Genomic DNA, 25,007 nt, shown 5'->3' with positions numbered 1-25,007 from the left:
TCTGCCATCGCCATCCTGCTTCTTGTGCCGCCCTGTCGGTTTACATGAGCGACCGCCGTGATGTTGTCTGACTGGATCAGCACCGGCCGGTGTTGAAGCAGGGGTCTAGCCTGACTTAGGGCATTGTAAATGGCCCTCAGTTCCAGAATATTTATGTGTAGGGAAGTCTCCTGACTTTTCCATAGCCTTGGAAGTTCCTTCCCTGTGTGACTGCCCCCCAGCCTCGAAGGCTGGCATCCGTGGTCACCAGGACCCAGTCCTGTATGCCGAATCTGCGGCCCCCTAGAAGATGAGCACTCTGCAGCCACCACAACAGCGACACCCTGACCCTTGGAGACAGGGTTATCCGCCGATGCATCTGAAGATGCGACCCGGACCACTTGTCCAACAGATCCCACTGGAAAATCCTTGCATGGGACCTGGCGAATGGAATTTCTTCGTAAGAAGCTACCATCTTTCCCAGGGCTCGCGTGCATTGATGCACCGACACCTGTATACGTATTAGGAGGTCTCTGTCTAGAGACAACAACTCCTTGGACTTCTCCTCCAGGAGAAACCCTTTTTATCCTGTTCTGTGTCCAGAACCATACCAAGGAACAGTAGACGCGTCGTAGGAACCAGCTGCGACTTTGGAATATTCAGAATCCAGCCGTGCTGTTGTAGCACTTCCCGAGATAGTGCTACTCCGACGAACAACTGCTCCCTGGACCTCGCCTTTATAAGGAGATCGTCCAAGTACGGGATAATTATTTCGGCCATTACCTTGGTAAATACCTCGGTGCCAGGGACAGACCAACGGCAACATCTGGAATTGGTAATGACAATCCTGTACCACAATATTGAGGTACTCCTGGTGAAGAGGGTAAATAGGGACATGCAGGTAATCATCCTTGATGTCCAGTGATACCATGAAATTCTCCAGGCTTGCAATAATCGCCATGAGCGATTCCATTTTGAACTTGAACCTTCGTATATAAGTGTTCAAGGCTTTCAATTTTAGAATGGGTCTCACCGAACCGTCTGGTTTCGGTACCATAACATTTTGGAATAGTAACCCCGGCCTTGTTGAAGGAGGGGTACCTTGCTTTCACCTGCTGGAAGTACAGCTTGTGAACTGCCGCCAGTACTACCTTTCTCCGAGGGCAGCCGCCAAAGGCTGATGTGAGGTAACGGCGAGGGGGAGTCGCCTCGAACTCCAGCCTGTATCCCCGTGATACTATTTGCAGAACCTAGAGATCCACCTGTTGGCAAGCCCACTGGACCCTGAAGTTCCCGAGACGCGCCCCTACCGCACCTGTCTCCACCTGTGGAGCCCCAGCGTCATGCGGTGGACTCAGAGGAAGCGGGGGAAGATTTTTGATCCTAGGAACTGGCTGCTGGTGCAGCTTTTTTCCTTCTTCCCTTGTCTCTGTGCAGAAAGGAAGCGCCTTTGACCCGCTTGCTTTTCTGAAGCCGAAAGGACTGTACCTGAAAATACGGTGCTTTCTTAGGCTGTGAGGAAACCTGAGGTAAAATTTTTTCTTCCCAGCTGTTGCTGTGGATACGAGGTCCCAGAGACCATCCCCAAACAATTCCTCACCCTTATAAGGCAGAATCTCCATGTGCCTTTTACAGGCAGCATCACCTGTCCACTGCCGGGTTTCTAATACCCTCCTGGCAGAATGGACATTGCATTAATTCTGGATGCCAGCCAGCAAATATCCCTCTGTGCATCCTTTATATATAAGACAACGTCTTAAATATGCTCAATGTTAGCAAAATATTATCCCTGTCTTAGCGTATTAATATTATCTGACAGGGTATCAGACCACGCTGCAGCAGCCCTATTTATGCTGAGGCAATTGCAGGTCTCAGTATATAACCTGAGTGTGTAAATACAGACTTCAGGATCGCCTCCTGCTTTTTATCAGCAGGTTCCTTCAAGGTGGCCGTATCCTAAGACGGCAGTGCCACCTTTTGACAAACGTGTGAGCGCCTTATCCACCCTAAGGGATATCTCCCAACGTGACCTATCCTCTGGCGGGAAAGGGTACGCCATCAGTAACTTTTTAGAAATTACCAGTTTCTTATCGGGGGAAACCACGCTTCTTTACACACTTCATTCATTCATCTGATGGGGGAACAAAACACTGGCTGCTTTTTCTCCCCAAAAATAAAACCCCTTTTATGTGGTACTTGGGTTCATGTCAGAAAATACGTAACACATTTTTCATTGCCGAGATCATGTAACGGATGTTCCTAGTGGATTGTGTATATGTCTCAACCTCGTCGCCACTGGAGTCAGACTCCGTGTCGACATCTGTGTCTGCCATCTGAGGTAACGGGCATTTTTTGAGCCCCTGATGGCCTTTGAGACGCCTGGGCAGGCGCGGGCTGAGAAGCCGGCTGTCCCACAGCTGTTACGTCATCCAGCCTTTTATGTAAGGAGTTGACACTGTCGGTTAATACCTTCCACCTATCCATCCACTCAGGTGTCGGCCCCACAGGGGGCGACATCCCATTTATCGGCCTCTGCTCCGCCTCCACGTAACCTTCCTCATCCAACATGTCGACACAGCCGTACCGACACACCGCACACACACAGGGAATGCTCTGACTGAGGACAGGACCCCACAAAGTCCTTTGGGGAGACAGAGCGAGAGTATGCCAGCACACACCAGAGCGCTATATAATGCAGGGATTAACACTATAACTGAGTGATTTTTCCCCAAATAGCTGCTTATATACATATATTGCGCCTAAATTTAGTGCCCCCCCCTCTCTTTTTAACCCTTTGAGCCTGAAAACTACAGGGGAGAGCCTGGGGAGCTGTCTTCCAGCTGCACTGTGAAGAGAAAATGGCGCCAGTGTGCTGAGGGAGAAGCCCCGCCCCTTTTTCAACTGACTTTCTCCCGCTTTTTCTGGAATACTGGCAGGGGTGATTTTACATCTATATAGTCTCTAGGACTATATATGATGTAGATTTGCCAACCAAGGTGTCATATATTGCCCTCAGGGCGCCCCCCCCAGCGCCCTGCACCCATCAGTGACCGGAGTGTGAGGTGTACATGAGGAGCAATGGTGCACAGCTGCAGTGCTGTGCGCTACCTTGGTGAAGACCGAAGTCTTCTGCCGACGATTTTCCGGACTCTTCATACTTCTGGCTCTGTAAGGGGGACGGCGGCGCGGCTCCGGGAACGAACACCAAGGTCGGGTCCTGCGGTCGATCCCTCTGGAGCTAATGGTGTCCAGTAGCCTAAGAAGCCCAAACTACCACCTGTTAGGTAGGTTCGCTTCTTCTCCCCTTAGTCCCACGCTGCAGTGAGTCTGTTGCCAGCAGATCTCACTGTAAAATAAAAAACCTAAATATACTTTCTTTCTAGGAGCTCAGGAGAGCCCCTAGTGTGCATCCAGCTCAGCCGGGCACAAGAATCTAACTGAGGTCTGGAGGAGGGTCTTAGTGGGAGGAGCCAGTGCACACCAGGTAGTCCTAAAGCTTTCTTTAGTTGTGCCCAGTCTCCTGCGGAGCCGCTAATCCCCATGATCCTTACGGAGTCCCAGCATCCACTTAGGACGTCAGAGAAATATACCATATTCCAGTATAAGGTAACATATGTATAATGTATAATTCAAGTGTACAGTCTAGAACCTGATCCTTAGAGTAGGAGGTGGGCCCCCAGGCAGTGGTTTCCCCTGTACCCCTGTGGGCCAGTCCAAGCCTTGGTGCACTGGCATAGGATAATAAGATAAAAATGACAAGGTCAGTGACAACCTATCTGCTGTATAACCATTTTTATATACTGTATGTTTCTCAGAATGTCGGCGGCCCAAGCTCAGAGTTCACCAGGGTAGATACATTCTCACCTTTGTATGAGTTTATTGTGAATGCTGAATACAAATAGGACTTTTGGCCCTAGTACAGTGTCCTGATGCCAGTAAACTAGAACATATCTTTTTTGTAAATTAGCCATCTTAAATGCAAATGTAACTTTTTATATATTTTTCTAAAAAGAAAATGTATAAGCACATACTCTTTTTGCTGAAATTTCCATTGCAACAACAGGTTCAGAATTCTGAAATAAAAAAGAAAAAATACATTACAGGTTGAGTAGCCCTTATCCAAAATGCTTGGGACCAGAAGTATTTTGGATATCGGATTTTTCCGTATTTTGGAATAATTGCATACCATAATGAGATATCATGGCGATGGGACCCAAGTCTAAGCACAGAATGCATTTATGTTTCATATACACCTTATACACACAGCCTAAAGGTAATTTTAGCCAATATTTTTAATAACATTGTGCATTAAACAAAGTGTGTGTACATTCACACAATTCAATTATGTTTCATATACACCTTATACACACAGCCTGAAGGTAATTTAATACAATATTTTTAATAACTTTGTGTATTAAACAAAGTTTGTGTACACTGAGCCATCAGAAAACAAAAGTTTCACTATCTCACTCTCACTCCAAAAATTCCGTATTTCGGAATATTCCGTATTTCGGAATATTTGGATATGGGATACTCAACCTGTACTATGATTATCCAATATTTAAAAGGCACCAACATAACAAGCATAGTTGTATATTAAGGTGACAAAGGATGACATTAAAACAGAATGTAAAGGTTGCCCTGCCCAAAGGACAACTTATTATAGAATCAAACAGTTGTGGGAAATGCTTATAAAATTGATAATGTAGTATCAAACAATCTTAGTGGTATGGCTGGTAACAATGACCAAAGAACGTGAGGGATACAGAAATAACCAATCTTAGTTCTAGCCATGTATCCTTGTACTGTCATATTTTTGCATTTAGAGTGACAAATACAGACAGTGCTGTTTCTTGCGGCGCCAGCCACGGCACTTTCGGTGTCTCATGGTGATCCCCCTCCTCCCATTATTACTACTCCACTTGGGGGAAGAGTTTCATGTAATGACGCATTTGCTTCGTGATGTCACAACGCAAATGCGTCATTGTGCAAAACTCTGCCCCCGAGTGAAGTAGTAATGATGGGGAGGAAGGGGAGCACCACAAGACAAAGCAGCAGCACCTTACTGGTGGGCGGGAGGAGAGGGGGAGATGCTGGCGGGCTGGCAAGAGGGCAGGCAGGCGCTGTATACACCCCTGACAATGAGCACTACACAGCCCTGGCAACGAGCCTTACACAGCCCTGGCAACAATTATGACACCCATCCCAGAGCAACGAGCATGGATCCCAGAGCATGAAACCCCTGGCAACCAGCATGAATCCCGGAGCACGCAAGCCCTGGCAACCAGCATGAATTCCAGAGCATGCAACCCCTGGCAATCATCATATATCACAGAGCATGCCAGCCCTGGCAACCAGCATGGATCCCAGAGCATGCAACCCCTGGCAACTAGCATGGATCCCAGAGCATGAAACCCCTGGCAACCAGCATGGATCCCAGAGCATGAAACCCCTGGCAACCAGCATGGATCCCAGAGCATGAAACCCCTGGCAACCAGCATGAGACCCAGCACGTGTAACCCTTGGCAATGAGCAGGTAATTTAAAAGTAATTAGAAACTTTACTATAGGGTATAATGTATCAAGGTCATTGCAGTGCGTGGCATAATATGGTGCAGGGGGCATTACTGTGTGGGGCTTAATATGGTGGAATTATTTTTTTCCCTGTGGTGGCCGTGACTTGTTGGTGCAGCATGCAGGGTCAAAAACTGGGGTGTAATGTAGTCTTTTCAGGTGAGACTGTGTCCATTTTTAACAAGACCATGTCCATTTCAGCGAGGTCACGCCCACTTGCCGGGAGTGTTTTTTTAATTTTCTATCTCGGGGGGGGGGGGGGGGGGGGGAGTGATTTCTTTAATGTCAATGGGGGGGGGGGCGCACATTTAAATCTCGCACTGGGAGAAACGGCTTTGAATACAGAAATTACATACATGCTTTAGAAGCCTCTGCTAAGAACATTAGGCAGCATCAGGTGTTACAGTACACCTGATGAATGTATGTTTAAAACAAAAAACATCTGCACTTGTTATATTTTCTTTTTGCCCCCAAGGCTACTACCACAGTAAATACCTGTAAAAATTGTAACTCTCTTACCACTTGCATAACACACTATATGTTGTAAGCATTTTAGAGCAAATAGCAGGGTGTACTGTATATACTGCTTCCTATACTATAGTGTTGAACTATTAATTTATTTAATGATGGAACAGTACCCTCTAAATTGAACCCCCCAAAAAATACAATGTTGCAATCACAATTAATTACCAAAGGACACATACCTTAAACACCTGTAGCTCTTCAAGAATAACTTCCTCCATTGTATCAGTTTCTTGATTGTAAATAGTAATAACTTTTAGTACAATCCCACTGTCTTTTTCATAGAAAAGTAAGCAAAGAGGACAGATGGAACTATTACACACCATTTATTATGTGAAAACATTAGTTACCAATAAAAAACATAGTATTAAAGTAGTTGATCTCAGATAATGATATATTTTAAATAAAGACTTAATATGTTTGTGCTATTCAGTCTTATTATGGTAAAACAATTGTTACAATTGTTTTACCACAATAAGACAGAATGAAATTATGTGTCGTCACTTTATACAATTAGATCATTACCTGTTCCTAGAAACATTACATGGTATTGTCCATCTTCTGCCTCGACTTTATCTACAGCAATTTGTTTTAAGTTATATTTTCCATCAACCTTCACATGGATTGGCCTTTTATGTACAGGTTTAATAGACTCATACATCAGAGGATGACTCCTAGCAAAGCGTAAAGTCTCATCTGGATAATCCTTGGTCGTTCCATAATGACCTCCATTTACCTTGCTTGCACACTAGATTGCAAACAACAAAGGGAAGAAGATTTAATGATTTAATTATATCCATGTGCCTTGGATAGGTAACTATCTGACACATGATTTTTCTAAATCTGCAACTGCATCAATCACAAATCAGAGCATGAAAAAAGAGTAATGTAATCACAAAAAAATTAAATTAGCTTAACAATATGTTACACTATATGGATTTATTAATATCAGGGTCTATAATAATAGCACATAGTTACACTATTATGACAAATATCAGAATGACCTGGAACAGAATGTCCAATGAGACATAATAAGACTATGAATTATATTGCATCACTGACAAAGGCCTAATAGGAATTATGTAACAAGTATTTAATTCATATACCAAATCACAATTAAGAATAGTTTTTCTATATACTTATTTTTTATTTATTCGAGTTATGAATCCCTCAAATGGCAAACATTAGTTTTAATCGGTCCAAGTATAGCACATATAAATCCAAGGTCAGAACCCCATTATCACCATACTGACTGTTCCATACTGAGCTTTCCAAGCTTAACTACAAGTCACTTGCAAACTGATTGCCATTTGCCACTATTTTAGTTTGATATGTCATTCCAATCCATGATGAGTAATCTACAGTAGCTTAGCTGGAGGCACAAACAGATAGGGTTAAATTATTGGACAAAGCCAGTGATTACATCTTACAGGTATTATACCTTTTGAGTACATAGTTCACTATCTGATGTAAGTTTGAAATATTTAATGTTAGAAAAACTTACTGAACCCGGCCTTGGGTATGGTACTTTGCCCTCATACATTGACCAATGGTATTCTGGTCCTTCCTTGTGTGCATAGGGGCCATTAAAGGCTTCACGTATGTTAGCCATATGATAAACACAAACGGCATACCCTTTAAAAATGTTGCTGGAAATAAGGAAATACATATGGGTTAGAATAATTTATCTGTTGATAAAGACTACATTTTGAAGAAGAAATAGTGATATAAATACACTTTGATTAATAACACTAAGTAATTGTAAATGACTATAAATGATCTTACTGAGGTAGGCACCAGGACACATGTTTTATGATTAAAATTGGAACTCCTAAGACTAAATTGCAATCACCTGGGTGTCTTTGCCACATTTGTGCAAACTTTACAGACTGTCTCCACAGAAATAACCAGCACAGGACCCCTGGGTTTAGTAAATCAAATCTTATAATACAGAAAAGACTCCAACGTTTCTAGGCTGCTTGGATCAGTCATTAAGCAATACAGAATAAGTATGCTGACAAAGTTATATTTATATTTAGCGCAATACAATGTCAAATTCAATTAATTTATATTTAACTCCTGCCCGAACTGACGGATTTTACTTATGCAACATATATCACTGATGTGTCGTACTTAATGTACTGTATTTATTCTATTCTGTGTCTTCAACCAGTATTGTAACACCTACAGTATATGTTTGAACACTCCCTGCTATGTTTACTATTATGAGTAAAGTTGTGACTAATAAAAGTTTTTCATTTTATGTTGTAGTAAAAGGTCATTAATGTCATTATATGAAATGATAAAAGTATGTTTCAGCAAGTCAATTTAATACATGTAATAGTAAATGTAACAAACAGTATAATGACAAGATTTATACAATTATTAGATACAAAATAATAATGGCCATAAATTGCTTGAGTCAGTGGGGGATGGAGACACTGAGGTTATATATTTGGTCTCCCCTGTGTCTGTGCTGCATCATGCCTGTCAATGTGTTTATACAGCCCAGGGACGTGCAGTCAGGGGAGGCAGTGCCTTCCCTGTCATTAGTGGTTAAAATAATACAAAGAGGATACTTATGACACATATTCTGTGTCATATGTATCCTCTTGAAATTATTTTAATAATTTTAGTCTATTAAACTAGTTTGGGAGGCACTGATAGCAAGTTCCTCCCATAGACAGTGGGAATGGGGATAAAGCTGGGGGCGGGGCCAAGTACTGGGCTGTAAAAGCCCATTAAAAAAAACTGTGAAAGCGGCAATTATACAAGTGCCTTGCTGGCAGGGAAAGCATGCCCCTGCTAACGAGGCACATTTGATTGGACAGCGGATCCAGTGCTGTCAAATCAAAGCAGACTGCAGTGGAAGTGTGCGGGACAGTGCAACACTTCTGACTCCTCCTCTCCAAGTCATGGATCACAGGAAGGAGAGAAAAGCACAGCGAGAGAGCTGAAGGCAGACAGACAGCCCATTCAGCTGCCCGCTGGAGGGTGAGTGATTCGAGGCTGGCAGGAGAGCAGACAGAGAATCACCGGATGGAGAGGCACATCCGATGACGGGACTTGGAGCATGAGGTGAGCATGGGTCCACCTGGGATCGGGGCCAAGGGCTCTGGAGGAGCGCAGATCCCGGTGGCTGTTAAGGAGCAATGGGGAGAGAGGTGCATGCGCTGAGTGAGAGGACAACAGGTCGGGGGTCACAAGGGCCACACTGAGTGAAGTTTGTGTGATGGGCATAGGTTTGGGGTCAAAAGGGATGCATTGCAGGAGTGTGGGTGAGGGCCACGGGTTTTTGGTCACAAGGGCCACACCGAGTGCAGGGGTGTGTGATGACCACATGTTGTGGTGATGACTACCCTCCCATCTCCTGCCATAATGTGTAAAAGGGGACTCTATACCTGTAATCACCTGCTGTAATGTGTAAAAGGGGGCTCTACCTGCTGTACTGTGTAAAAGGGGTCTCTACCTGCCGTACTGTGTAAAAGGGGGCACTACCTGCCTTACTGTGTAAAAGGGGACTCTACCTGCCATACTGTGTAAAAGGGGGAACTACCTACCATACTGTGTAAAAGGGGGCACTACCTTCCATACTGTGTAAAAGGGGGCACTACATTCCATACTGTGTAAAAGGGGACACTACCTGCCGTACTGTGTAAAAGGAGGCACTACCTGCCATAATGTGTAAAAGGGAGCACTAGCTGTGGTACTGAGTAAAATTGAGCTCTGCCTGCTGTACTTTGTAAAAGGGGGCACTACCTGCCATACTGTGTAAAAGGGGGCACTACCTGCCGTACTGTGTAAAAAGGGACACTATCTGCCGTACTGTGTAAAAGGGAACTCTGCCTGCCTTACTGTGTAAAAGGGGGCACTACCTGCCATACTTTGTAAAAGGGGGCACTACCTGCCATACTGTGTAAAAGGGGGCACTACTTGCCATACTGTGTAAAAGGGAGCACTACCTGCATACTGTGTAAAAGGGGGCTCTACCTGCTGTACTGTATAAAAGGGCACTCTATACCTGTAATCACCTGCCGTAATGTGTAAAAGGTGGCTCTACCTGCTGTACTGTGTAAAAGGGGAATCTATACCTGTAATCACCTGCCATAATGTGTAAAAGGGGACTCTATACCTGTAATCACCTGCGTAATGTGTAAAAGGGGACTCTATACCTGTAATCATCTGCCATAATGTGTAAAAGGGGACTCTGTACCTGTAATCACCTGCTGTAATGTGTAAAATGGGGGCTCTACCTGCTGTATTATGTAAAAGGGGACTCTACCTGCTGAACTGTGTAAAAGGGGACTCTACCTGCCATTATGTGTAAAAAGGAACTCCACCTCTCGTACTGTGTAAAAGGTGACTATATCTGCCATACTGTGTAAAAGGTGACTCTACCTGCCTTACTGTGTAAAAGGGGGCTCTACCTGTCGTACTGTGTAATAGGGGGCTCTACTTGCCATACTGTGTAAAAGGGGGCAATACCTGCCTTACTGTGTAAAAGGGGGCACTACCTGCCGTACTGTGTCGAAGGGAGCACTACCTGCCATACTGTATGAAAGGGAGCTCTACCTGCCTTACTGTGTAAAAGGGGGAGTAATGTGTAAAAAGGAGTAGGAGTAATGTGTAAAAAGGAGTTCAACCTGGTGCTATGTGTAAAAAGGGACTCTACCTGATGTAATGTGTGACATAAGACTCTACCTGGTATAATCTGTGACAGGGGCTCTACCTGGCGTTATGTGTAAAAGATGAATTACCTGCTGTAATATGTGTAAGTGGCGCTACTGTGCAGCGTAATTTGAATAATGGAGACTACTGTACAGGGTAATATGAATTGGTATTATTTTGTGGCCACGCCCCTTCTCCATGAAGCCACGCTGATGGTGCGCACTGGCTCGGTTTTAAATATGGGGGGGGGGGTGCTGATGCTGTTTCTTGCACACAGTGCTAAAATGTCTAGATACGGCACACTGTGTATTTATTCTAAATATATTTCTTACCTTGTGGTACTGAATAGTGCAAATAACTCTGGGTTCTTGCCATCTTTGGTCTGCAGCAAGAAAATATCTTCTGCATTGGAGAAAAAGAGAACATACAATTCTGATATGGCTAGATCAAGTTATATGAACGAGTCTTTGGAGGGCATTGGCTCAAACACTATGATTATCGTATCATACTTTACTCATATGTTTGCAATATTCAGTGAAACCAGTACTGATTTTAATTACACAACCCCTTTTCTAATTTTTTTACTATTAACAATAGTAAAGTACTGTGGTGGCGAAACTTTAAAACAATCACTAAATCATTTACAAAGCTATAAATTAAAAACATTATTAAATGTAAATAGTTTACCAAGGTCATCAAAATGTGTGTCAATTCCATGTGGTCCAGGAACTGAACAAATCAGTCTAGATTTGAGAAATGTAGTCCATTTGTTCACCATCATTCTTTGCCCTCCAATGTCATTCTAAAAGTAACCAAGCAAATAGTAAATAAATGTTTAATAAATATTAATTATACTTTTAAAGACCAACAAAAATGTTTTGAGTACAAATAGAGTACGTAGAACCTAAATGTCTATGTCTGCAATTATAATGTAACACATAATCACCACACAGACCTGCAAGTTTCTGGAACAAAGTTAGAAGAGTTTTTGTGTCTGGGGTGAATACAATGTGTGTGAATGCTTATATAGCTATATTATTATTTTTATTATTTTTGATAACCAGTGAGAGCTGGGGTACGCACTACAGGCTCTCCTCCAGTGACTACCACTATCGTGACAGAGATAAGACAGACCATGATATGAGATCCCTGCATTGTTGAAATAGAGTAAGTATAGTGGGGCAGGAATCATGATTGTAGTGCACCGGATAATACCACTCCTTATGTTTGGAATTAGGTTGTGCAGTCCAAGATCCCCCTCATATATTCTGTATTGTGTACATCTGTACACTTGAAGCCGGAAACTTCTTCAGTTTGGATTGGCACCCATCCCACCTGCCCATGGGTGTTTTTAATGAATATGGTTCTCTGGCATTTACAGTCTGCATATCGGGAAGTCTATGATGGCAAGTCCTGAAAAAATGAATACAATTTTTCAATTTTAGGGATGAGTTTAAGGTGCAGGGCCCTCTGGGTTGGTGTGGCCTGGCTGCTTTGGAGCATCATATTATCAAACTTAATTAAGCACCTTATTTTTTCACCAATGTAACATTTTAAACATGCAACACTCCTTAACACATAGCTTACACTTCTTATTTATTAACATTTACTAAGTTTATGGCACATAAGATATATATATATATATATATATATATATATACACACAGAGTAAAAACCACAGCACTCACCGCACCAGAAGCGGGGCACAGCTATGCACTTACCACTCACAGGGTGGGGTGCATGTAACACTGCACTCTCCACCACAGAAGCGGGGTACACAGCTGTACTTACCACTCACAGGGCGGGGTGCATGAAGCCCATGACCACATCGCTCTAATAAATACAAACAGAGAACCCAGCACTCACCAAAGTAAACTCACTTATCCTCAACAATTCAATAAATAAATGATGGGGGTTTAGTTGGTGGATTGGCCAATGCACGGAAGCCAATCCACCAACTAAACCCCCATCATTTATTTATTGAATTGTTGAGGATAAGTGATAAGTGCTGGGTTCTCTGTTTGTATTTATTAGAGCGATGTGGTCATGGGCTTCATGCACCCCGCCCTGTGAGTGGTAAGTACAGCTGTGTACCCCGCTTCTGTGGTGGAGAGTGCAGTGTTACATGCACCCCACCCTGTGAGTGGTAAGTGCATAGCTGTGCCCCGCTTCTGGTGCGGTGAGTGCTGTGGTTTTTACTCTGTGTGTATATGAAGGGGTTAATCTATGGTTAGCTCTTATTAACCGTGGCCACTAGCTTTCTCATGCACCCCTGTGTGGACTTTATTATCCTGAACCTGTCTCAGCTGTTTTTTAGCAATCATCTTTGAGCCAGTGCAATAGGTGACTAGTGTGCCTTTAAAAGCCATAAAGTCTGTGGCAGGTACACATTACATCTAGCAGGCAGATGATGCAGCAGTGTGGTAGTCAGGTTTTAAGACTCTGTGATAGTGTAGGACCTGTATGAAGGTGGGGTACCTTGAATCGGTATACAGGCTTCCGTGCATTGGCCAATCCACCAACTAAACCCCCATCATTTATTTATTGAATTGTTGAGGATAAGTGAGTTTACTTTGGTGAGTGCTGGGTTCTCTGTTTGTATTTATTAGAGCGATGTGGTCATGGGCTTCATGCACCCCGCCCTGTGAGTGGTAAGTACAGCTGTGTACCCCGCTTCTGTGGTGGAGAGTGCAGTGTTACATGCACCCCACCCTGTGAGTGGTAAGTGCATAGCTGTGCCCCGCTTCTGGTGCGGTGAGTGCTGTGGTTTTTACTCTGTGTGTATATGAAGGGGTTAATCTATGGTTAGCTCTTATTAACCATGGCCACTAGCTTTCTCATGCACCCCTGTGTGGACTTTATTATCCTGAACCTATCTCAGCTGTTTTTTAGCAATCATCTTTGAGCCAGTGCAATAGGTGACTAGTGTGCCTTTAAAAGCCATAAAGTCTGTGGCAGGTACACATTACATCTAGCAGGCAGATGATGCAGCAGTGTGGTAGTCAGGTTTTAAGACTCTGTGATAGTGTAGGACCTGTATGAAGGTGGGGTACCTTGAATCGGTATACAGGCTTCCGTGCATTGGCCAATCCACCAACTAAACCCCCATCATTTATTTATTGAATTGTTGAGGATAAGTGAGTTTACTTTGGTGAGTGCTGGGTTCTCTGTTTGTGTATATATATATATATATATATATATCTTATGTGCCATATATATATATATATAGTTTACTTACTGCACAGACTCTTCCCACCCTGGAATAAATTGCTTGCACTCCATCTCCTTCTATTGCTTTTTCAGTGTAAAAGAAGTAGATTTTATTGTCATCTTTGTCTTCATTGTCTGGAATCATATAGGAGCCTACAAACTTTGGTTCTAAGACAATAAAGTATAGGCTTTAGTATTTATTATACACTTTTACTTTTCTTTTTTTTAGTTGTAACAGATAAATAAAAATAGAAAACATTATCACAGAGCAGTGTCAGTGTTGCTTTAACTGACAATTTGAAAATAAACTGCAAGATTGGTTGTACTGTTTAAAGCAAACTGGCAGGGCTGCCATCAGAAATGATGGGGCCTGGGACTGACAAATGAAGCGCTGCTGGTCCGAGAGCTCCGATTGGCTCACGACCAGCATTGTAGTAAGAATAGCACCGCGGCTTTCCTTCTGAGGCTGCCAGTGCACAGGCAGGCAGCTGGCATGGCCCCGAACCTGAATGCTGCACCCGGTCACCATCTCAGTGCGGGCCCGAGACTAGAGTCCCCACCGACCCCCTCTTGATGGCGGGCCTGCATACTGGCATGTTATATTTCAGTGAATAGTGGAAATCACTCAAATATTAGCATATCTAACAGTAGGCAGAGCCATCTTCCAACATCAGCGAGGCAGCATGCTTAAATAAGATATGTTGGTGATTTTATTTTACCTAAGAAATGTAAAAAAAAGGAGGAAATATAAAAATTGTACTATAAACATTATTCTCTGCAAATACATCTATATTGGCTGGATTCAATTAGCCTTAATTTAAGCTTCAATTAGCCTTGAAGCAGTGCATTGTGCTGTTTAATAGTAGCCCACAGCAGGCCGCAATAAGACCACAGGCAGCACTACTGTAACACTTATTTCTGTTCAACCACTCCTGAGGCTCGAGCAGAAATCGCTTCATCATAACCCTGTCCCTCGCTTTGCAATGCCGCTTGTGTGGCATGATGATGTAACCGCGTCTCCATGCCCCAGATCACCCCCTTTTCCAGAGCCGCTCCCCCAGTTCAGCTGACCTGGCTGCAGCCTGAAAGTCAGCAGGCCTGGAATATCTTACTGTGCAGTATATATCTTCTGTGCTATTTATGTATTTGGGAGAGTCCAGGCTTTTACGACATACTGTATAGTACATTTAAATAATTGATCTATTTTGTGAACATTCTGAATAACAGTTTAATAATTTCTAACTATAAACATGATAAACAAAAAAACAATTCAAGCGAGGTACAAGTAGAAAGCTACATTTTCCTAACTCAGTGACAGTTAAACATGCTGGATGATAAACTAAAAATGTTACATTGTGCATATTTATCCCTGATCCAAATATGAAACATGTGACCTCTAACATACAGAAACATGTATGGAACATTTTGAAAATTCATGTTGGTTTGCCCACACTGTTATTGCACCTTACTTCATCACCCTTCTGTTACGTAAATGAAAAGTCCTGATTTAAAGTGTTGTATCATACTGTTTTATCAAATCACCTTTTAAAATGCGATCATCATCATGCTCTGTTCGGATATGTGGCAGATGTCCCATGCTTCTAAATAAGGTAGCATCCCTTCCCCAGAAATCATTGTAGAGGCCAACAAATAACTCACCACCTGCAATAAAAAGTTAACATGTTAACCTATTATCTTCAAGTTATTATGATATACAGTACTGTGCAAAAGTTTTAGGCAGGTGTGGAAAAAATGTTGCAAAGTAAGAATACTTTCAAAAATAAAGGTGCTAATAGTTTATTTTTTATCAATTAACAAAATGCAAAATGAATAAACAGAAGATAAATCTAAATCAAATCAATATTTGGTGAGACTACACATTGCCTTCAAAACAGCATTAGTTCTTCTAGGAACACTTGCACACAGTTTTTGAAGGAACTCAGCAGGGAGGTTGTACCAAACAGCTTGGAGATCTAAGCACAGATCTTCTGTGGATGTAAGCCTTAAATCCTTCTGTCACTTTATGTGATCCCAGACATACTCAATGATGTTGAGATCAAGGCTCTGGGGGGCTATATCATCACTATCACTACTCCTTGTTCTTCTTTATGCTTAAGATAGTTCTTAATTACACCGGCTGTATGTTTCCGGTCATTGTCCGACTGCAAAATAAATTTGGAGCCAATCAGAAGCATCCCTGATGGTATTGCATGATGGATAAGTACCTCTCTGCGTGGCAAAAATGGCGTCCCAGGCCTTCGACTCTTCTGGCATTTGCCAGAATTGCCAGATGGGCAGTCCAGCCCTGTACACTAAACAAACTCTCTTCACCACAGTATGTTGCATGTTCTATGCAAGTTTCACTCTGCCTGCTCCTTGTGTGTACATTCATTAGAGGCCATTAGATGCCCTTTGTGGAGCTACTTAAATATAAATCTGGGCTGGGCAGGAGTCATATGCCACTGTAAAGATGGGAGTCACTCACCTCTGCATTGATGGAAGTGCAGTCGACTACTGTGATGTCCAGTCAGAGAACTGCTGTAAATTGAATAGGTTTCGGGTTCTCTCTCTGTGTTGACACTGGACTTGCAAGACTCATGGAGAGGGGTTGGTGTCTGTCACACCACCCTATGCTGTCAGGTGATTGCCGTAAGGCGAGCTACCCAAATTACGACAGCAAGCTACTGGTAGCTCACGAGCTATGGGTTGGTGACCACTGGTTTAGTGTAATGTGAATAAGCAGCAATATGGTGTGGTGTAATGTGAATAAGGAGAAATATGGTATGGCATAATGTGAATAAGGAGCAATATAGGGTTGTGTAATGTGAATAATGAATACTACTAAGTGACATACTGTAATGTGAATAAGGGGCACTACTGTCAGGCGTAACATGTATAAAGTAAAGGAGAAATACTGTGTGGCTTAACATGAATAAGGGACACTACTGTGTGATGTAACATGAATAAGAGACACTACAGTGTGATACAATGTGAATACGGTTGCACCATTTTGTGGCGTATTTGAATTGCAGGTACTATTGTGTGGCCACGATCCATCCTAGCAAGACCACACCCCTTTTTGGGGGCATGCACCTTTGGCACACACTGTCCATGTTTAAAATATGGGGGGTGGGAGTACCAATACTCTTGCTGGCACAGTGCACCAAAATGTCTAATTACTGCATTGTGGATGAGGATTGCTACAAGTGATGTGTTGTTGGGTGTTGCTGGTTGCTGCTGTAATCTGTACTGCTGGTTTATGAGAGCTATACTGGAAGAAGGGTGCTGGGTTAGAGGGGCAACTAGTGGCAGTGCTGGAGGGCACCAAGCAAAAACTTGCATTAAATTGATTAGGGCCGGCTCTGCCTTTACCACTTCCCAAATTTTATTTTCTAACATCATGGAATTAGAATGGCTTTATTCAAGAATTTCTTGAACTAAATTTGATCACAACATAAAGTACTGTAGTCTGTAATTGAAATAAAATAAAAATATTTAATTTATTACAAATAAAAAGGACAATAATTGATTACATATGTTGTCTCTTTTTATATATAAGATATGTAATTCATTGTGCAGCCAGGTGTGTTCACAGGTCATATAATTATTATCAACTTTTATTAACAGTATATAGTGACACCAATTCCATATCGCTGTACAGATATTTGGCCCCATTGTAATACACATACATACTAGTTAATTGCTTGTACTATTTTACACTGCATTCAAATAAACACAACTAAACAAAAGAAATTTGAGAATCCCTGGCAATTGGTGCACTACAAGCAGCCCACTAATTGATTCACCACAGATGAACCTCACCAAAAGTTCAAAAATCAGTAACACATTACACAACAATTTGTAGGACTGAAATGGAAGGTGATTCTTTAACAATGAAGATTACAAAAATACAATTTTAGGACAAAAAATATATCCCTGTTGTTGGTGGGAAGGATCTCCGTAGAGCAATGTAGGAGTCTTCTCTTCCTTTAAAAGGTGTATTCTCGCAAGGTGTTGTCAATATGTGAAAAAGACAATAATATATATATATATATATATGTGTGTAATGAAGTTTTTATCAAGAAAACTACTAAAGTCTCTGTTATTGTGTGATGCACACACTGAATGGTCAATAGATGGTGGGTGTCACGATCCGGGTATCTGGACGCCATTATTTACCTTCCAGGTGTCTCCTAAGGTTGTCCCAGCGTCCTAGGCCCGGTTCCCTGCTATGTGGCTAGCATCCATACGTCATGTCTCATCTCTGCTGATCCGTGGATATTGCCTTTCTAATGCCCGGGCGACTGGCATGGCGTCACCTGCTAGCGGGGCCTCGGGCATCATCTCCATATTCTCAACGTATTACAAGGTATGTGGCACTCCTCACCTACTGCGGCAGCGGCCGTCCGAGCTGAAGGTTTGAGACGCAAGTCGGCGTTCTCTGTGTTCACCGCCGCCATTACAGTGGAATCTCCATGTGGAGTTACAAACAAGGTTTCCCTCCACTGGCCGGTATGGGCGCAGCCATCTTAGTTTCAGTCACATGATCCTGACCTCCAAACCATAGCTCCGCTGGAGTCTGCTTAATTGGTCATCCAATCCCGGTATATCTAAGGGTATAAAGGGACTGAGCCTGCACTAGGAAATCGTCAGTGCTTTGGTTGTCAAACCTTGTTTCCAGTCTCTCTCTCCTGTGGTTGTTTTGTTCCAGGTTTCCAGCTCCTGTCTCCAGTTACCACTAAGAGACCCGCACCAGCTTACCACCTTGCGGTGCAGCCTGACTCTGCAGTCTTCTATGACTACTCCGGCTTCCAGCTACAGATCCATCTGCTTCCAGCGGTCAGCTTCCAGCAGTGATCAACTACCTTAAAGTGCCGGTGCTTCTCCAGCGGATACCTACATATCATCGGTACCCGCAAACCATCGGTACCCGTATATCATTATTTCCCATATCTTCGCTCCCTAGCTTCATTCTACTACCTGGCTGGTTCCATCCAGCATCCACTACATGTTTTCAACACCTGGCTGGTTCCATTTAGCGTCCACAGCAGTCACCTCAACTACAGTGTACCAGCTTCCAGTGATACATCTGCTGGTGTGTTCCTTGGCTACTCTCACTACTACGGACGGGTCTGGTAGGGACATTCCATCTCTGGGACATTAAGAACTGTACCTTATCCTTCCAGTACCCTGTGGCTCTTGCCAAGTTTATAGTGATCCAGGAACTGTTTCATTTTAACTACTGCATATCTTTATTCATTTACCACTGCTGTGAATACATGGAGTTCTGTTAATAAACTTTTATTGACTTTTAAATCTTGGTTGTCATGGTCACGCCTTCGGGCAATCTTCATACACCGTACTTACATGTCTAGGGGTCTGATTAAACCTCCCAAGTTTAGTTTCACCTCAGCCCCTACAACTGAGGCTTCCTCCTGTCAGCTCAGGCCCTCAGTTGTGACAGTGGGGCGTACCCTGACTCACACTTCAAGAGATGTGTCACACATATAATGGTATCTTTATCCACCACAGTGTATGGAACCCCAGCATGCAATAGGACCCTTAAATAGCAGGTAAGCATGCCCCACTCACACAACAACAAGCTGAGCACATAAATGTTTTTTTTCCGTGTTCAGGGAAATATTCTTATTATTGATATGGGGCGTACCGTACTCACGGAAAGGTCAGTTGTATTCAAACATATCTGGGTTTCTTTCAGGGGCTCAACAAGTACACAGTCACCACACTAGACATCCTCATATATGGAACTTTCAGCGATGAACACCATGCAAGAATTAAAACAGCAAAAATCCATATAAAATTTTTTGTTAAAATACCTCACACAATTGAGGTACAGGATAAAAAACAAACAGCATGCAAGTTGACTGAAAGTCCAAAGGTGACAACGGATAGAGACTTGCAGGTCTCAGAAAAAGATGGTAAATAATAAAAGTCCAGCCTTTCCTACCCCCCCCCCCCCGAATATATAAAAAGAGAAAATGTCAGTTCATATCCATATGGTATCAATGATGGTCCACACTCTCAGCTGGTCAACGCGTTTTGGCTCTTCATGGGCCTTTATCAAGACACAAGTCTGATAATGACATAGGACTAGATGACACATCGTTAATGTCATGTTATTCCCGTTCCTAAAATCTCAGGGATTTATTGGTTAGAACTGACATTTCGACTCAATAAAAAAATCAATAAAAACTTTTTAGCACATATAAGGAACGGGTGTTTTAGGTGTGCATGCACAACTTGTAATTATCTCCTTACAGGAGATACTTTCTGTCATCCACATTTGGGTACTAATTTTAAAATTCATCATCACCTGACATGTGAAAGTACTTATGTAGTATACCACCTAATTTGTCCCTGCGGACTCTTCTATGTGGGGAAGACGCAGCAAAGATTTAAGGAAAGGATGACTGCCCATCATTCTTCAATTCAATTAGCACTCTCGAGTGGTAGTTCTGATCAACCGGTGGCACGTCACTTTGTGACGGCGCGACACCCGCTACATAGTTTGAGATATAGAATGATCGACCATATACCGGTGCTACGGAGGGGAGGGGATTGGAATTCACTCCTCTTGAAGAGAGAAACGGAGTAGATTCATAGATTGAATGTTATTGCTCCTAAAGGCCTTAATGATATGCTATTGTTTTCTGATTTTTCATAAGTATTGTTCTTATGAATATTGGTACTATAACATATGGTCTGTGGTTGTTACCAATTTGAGCAACATTATTTATTTGTAGCAGTTATGTTTTGATACATACTGTAATTTCTGTGCTACTCTATCACTCTCTTGTATATATGAGCAAAATATTGTCATGAACGTTTACTGATGCTCAGAACTAAATTTTGGATTATATGTGTAGTTATTGCTCTGGTCGATTATTGCTTTCCACCATAATGTATAGTATTTTCTTAATATATTTTTATGGGGCATTATATTATATTTATTGCTACTTATACTGGTTTTTATACATAGTATTTTTTTGTAGTTATATTTATGCCGCATACTGTATATTTATGCTGATTCGATTTTGGATTCAATATTATTAATGCATTCATTGTGGTGGGCTGCATGAACGGCTCGGAGTATTCACATTTTGTTTGTTTGTTATTGAACATATTGATTTGTGCTTTGACTGTCACCATGGTAATTGTGTAATTGTTTTACTGGGTGACGTGTGACGCTTAGGTAAGCATTGATGTCATGTTACTGTGACTCGCCTCCGGACTGGCGTTCCCACGCCGAAGGCTGCAGCCAATCCTGATGTTATCATGTGGGTTCTAGGTCTTTACAGGTATGTATGTTTCTTTGTATTGTCATTCTTCCTGACGAAAATCCCTGTGAGGATTGAAACGTTGATATACAGCATACTGCGTCTGTGAGTTTCATTCAAAACAGTCTGTGAGTGCCGCACCTCTCTGTATATATATATATATATATATATATATATATAGTATGCAGACGGCGGCACTCCGGTAATACAAAAGATACAAAGGCAGGTGTAATGAAACAACGTTTCGAAGTTTAATTACTTCGTCCTCAGGTTAACAAATACACAGTAAACTCATACCTTATATCCCAATCCCATGTGCGGTGAACTCCCGCGTGGACCCAGCGTTCAGACGCCCATGAATGACGTCATCCTGCCGCCACTCCCACCGCAGGCATCATCAACTAATCAGTGTAAACATGATACAAAAGCACATAAAAACTACACACCTACAGTATGTGATTTAAAAACAGCAGATCAGGCACAGATACAAATACAGAGCAAGCAGACCTTCACGATCCTGCAAACCATAACCATGTCAATGTCTAGATTATAACACAAATTTGACAAACACATTCTAAATTAACCCTACAACCACCGCACATAGGGGGTGTACAGAGATCTACCTACAGGAAGCAATGCAATCCTAAAGTCTCGTTGAGACCCCTTGGGGCCAGCGTTTGCAATTCATGAATCCATTTGGATTCTTTTTGTAAAAGTGTAAGCGACCTGTTCCCCCCTCTTACTTTAGCTGGCACATGGTCAATGATGATATATTTGAGACACGCTATGCTGTGTCGTGCCACAGCAAAATGCCGTGCCACTGGCTGGTCACTGGTGCCATTCATAATGGCCTTCCTGATGGCAAGTTTATGATTGGCCATGCGCTCCCTAAGTGTGCAGTCAGTCTTGCCGACATAGTGTAAGCCACAAGGGCAGCTGATTAAATAGATGATGAATTTAGTCGTACAAGTGAGTCTGTAATTAATGGTGTATTTTCTGCCACTAAAGGGATGATGAAATGTATTCCCCGTAAGGAGGGATCTACAGGTCGTACAATTAAGACATCGAAAGCAGCCCTTCCGAAGGGTTAAAAATGAATTTTGTTCACTTTGCTTGATGGCTAGATCTGAAACATCTGTTTTAACTAGCCAATCCCTGAGGTTTCTACCTCTAGTGTACGTGGGCATGATGGTGGTATCAGACATGTTCAGATCCTTGTCAGATTGAATCATAGGCCAAAGAGATTTAGCCACCTTGGAAATCGCCCTACTTTTGGTGTTATAATGGTTAATCCAAGGTAGTCTTGTTTTAATCGGTTTACTTATTTTTTGAGTTAATAAGGATTGGCGATCCATACTCAGAGCTTTATCCTTGGCCTGCAGCAATTTTCCAAGGGGATATCCCCTCTGTCTAAACTTGTAAATCATATCATCTATCCGACTTACAGCTTTGTCTCTCTCACTGCAAATCCTAACAGCTCGTAGGAACTGTGAATATGGAAGCCCATATTTGGATGGAAGGGGATGAAAACTGGAAAAGTGAAGTAGGGTGTTACGATCAGTAGTCTTAAGAAATAAATCAGTAGAGAGATTGCCATTCCTGCACTGTACGGAGACATCCAAAAAATTGATGCTGTCTCTACTCATATTGAAGGTGAATTTAATGGGGTGATCTGACTGATTGTGCGTCTCAATGAAGTTATTTAATGACACCTCTGTCCCCGACCAGATGACAAATACGTCATCTATGTATCTTAAGTACAGCATGATGGCATCAGAAATAGCACTGTTTTCAAAAAAGATTTCCTGTTCTGCTACAAACATATATGAATTAGCGTACGACGGGGCCACAGGGGACCCCATCGCACACCCAGAGGTTTGCAGGTAAAATCTACCATCAAAAATAAAGTAGTTATGGGTCAAAATCATAGCTAACAAGTCAACCACAAAATCCACCTCTGGCCCAGTATATAAAGGATTACCCTCTATTAATTTGCGTACTGCAAGCAACCCTGCCTCATTGGGGATAACCGTGTATAGACTAGAAATGTCTATACTACACAAGATGCTGTTCGTGGGAATATTCCCTAACCTTTGTAACTGGTTAATAAAGGAGGTGGTATCCATCAAGTATCTATTCTTCTTTACAATACACGGTTGTAGTAATGAATCAATATAGGTAGCCACTTTTTGAAATAAACCATTGCGAGCCGCAATGATAGGGCGCCCTGGTGGGTTCACCAGGGATTTGTGTATTTTTGGAAGCGAGTATAAGACAGGGACCACAGGATATTCCACAATTAACGCTTTCATGAGTGTGCTAGAAATGATCCCTGTCTCAACAGCCGCCTGTAGTTTCTCACACAACATCTGAGCAAAATGGCCCGTCGGATCACCCTTAAGGACCCGATATACCATGCCATCACTTAACTGACGATACAACTCATCTTTATATGAACTCAAATCCTGAATCACGATACCCCCACCTTTATCGGCAGGGCGTATCGTGATATCAGTGTAAGAGGACAAATCTCTAAGTGATTCATATTCCATTTTACTCAGGTTATTAAAACATTTAGAGTCCATACTTGATACATTACCAACAGTCACCGTGTGATTCAATAAGCGTCCATAGGTCTTAATGGTGGCATTGTTCGAAATGGGGTCAAATTTGCTGCGGTTCTGTAACTTAGCTAACTTAGGAGGCAACGGTTCATCCGCATCCATTGACGTTAAGCTCTTACCGCCCTTGAAGTGTTCGTGTAACTTGAGCTGACGATTCAGCTTGTATCTCTCTACTTCCCACTGAAAGGAATTAAATTTCACCGTAGGAACGAATGAAAGTCCTTTCTCCAGTACCTGTAATTCAGTCGAAGTAAGTTTATGTGTGGATAAATTGAACACTATTTCTTCCGATATAGCGGGGGACGACCCACTCTGCCACGTCCCCGTCCTCTTCCACTGACCACCTCGGCGCGTCCACCGCCTCTGTCGGCACCACCGTCCTTGGTCCGAACTCCTAAAGGGGACCTGGTGGTAGAATTGGTTGTGTCAGAGGGGGCATCAGAGTCACTGTTGGTGTTTTTATCCGCAGATGAATCAGATTGCCAGAGTTGCTTGTAGTTGCGTGGTCTAGTAAACCGTTGTCGGTCATTCCGAGTCCCACATGCCCATAGATAGACACGATTTTGTTCGTAGTCAGCATTCACTTTAGCCAGTTTCTGTCGTTTGAATTGAATAAGATCTTTACGATATGCAGAGATTTGGTTTTCGAGTTTCTCCACCCAATTGCACCGTGAGTCGCTGACAATCACCTCTTTGTGTTTTTGCTCAAACACAGCAATTTTCTCTTTTGCAATCGCCAATTCCCGTGTTGATTCCTCGATCACCAATAACAAGAGATCAAAACTGCATTTATTTAGAATTGCAATCCAACGTTTACAGAAGGTGGTATTATATCGCCCGATGGTCGGGGCATTGCAAATTCTAAACCCACGTGGTATACATTTGTCCTTATAATAATCACTTAAAGTGATGCCATGGTACAGATAATCAATCTCCTTCTGTTTTAATTTAAGCCAATCTCTGTATAAAATGTCATCAGATTGTACATCCGTCTCATCTTTGAGACCTCTATCCCGTAGGATGGCATCAGCCTCTGCTTCAGAGAACGTCAGAGTAGTTCCTTGGGTAAGTAATGATAGGTTGACATGCTCCACTGTATCTGTGCCTGTCGTCAAAATCGATTCAGCCATGGC

At 42.6% G+C, this 25,007-nt stretch overlaps 1 protein-coding gene across 1 annotated transcript in view; it reads right to left on the bottom strand.

Annotated features, from left to right (window-relative positions):
- SEMA3E (semaphorin 3E) overlaps positions 1–25,007 on the bottom strand; it is a 283,348-nt gene that overhangs the window by 14,292 nt on the left and 244,049 nt on the right. The window contains exons 6-13 of the mRNA XM_063926934.1: positions 15,495–15,614; positions 13,981–14,120; positions 11,430–11,544; positions 11,075–11,144; positions 7,579–7,723; positions 6,600–6,822; positions 6,257–6,348; positions 4,011–4,052 (exon numbers count right to left, since the gene is read on the bottom strand). Coding sequence (XP_063783004.1) covers positions 4,011–4,052; positions 6,257–6,348; positions 6,600–6,822; positions 7,579–7,723; positions 11,075–11,144; positions 11,430–11,544; positions 13,981–14,120; positions 15,495–15,614 — 947 coding nt within the window. The remainder of the gene's footprint in view (positions 1–4,010; positions 4,053–6,256; positions 6,349–6,599; positions 6,823–7,578; positions 7,724–11,074; positions 11,145–11,429; positions 11,545–13,980; positions 14,121–15,494; positions 15,615–25,007) is intronic.

This window comes from Pseudophryne corroboree, chromosome 6, assembly GCF_028390025.1.
Source record: "Pseudophryne corroboree isolate aPseCor3 chromosome 6, aPseCor3.hap2, whole genome shotgun sequence".
Classification (NCBI taxonomy): Eukaryota; Metazoa; Chordata; class Amphibia; order Anura; family Myobatrachidae; genus Pseudophryne; species Pseudophryne corroboree.
The sequence above is the reverse complement of the archived record's forward strand: the minus strand, read 5'-3'. Positions and strand labels throughout refer to the sequence as shown.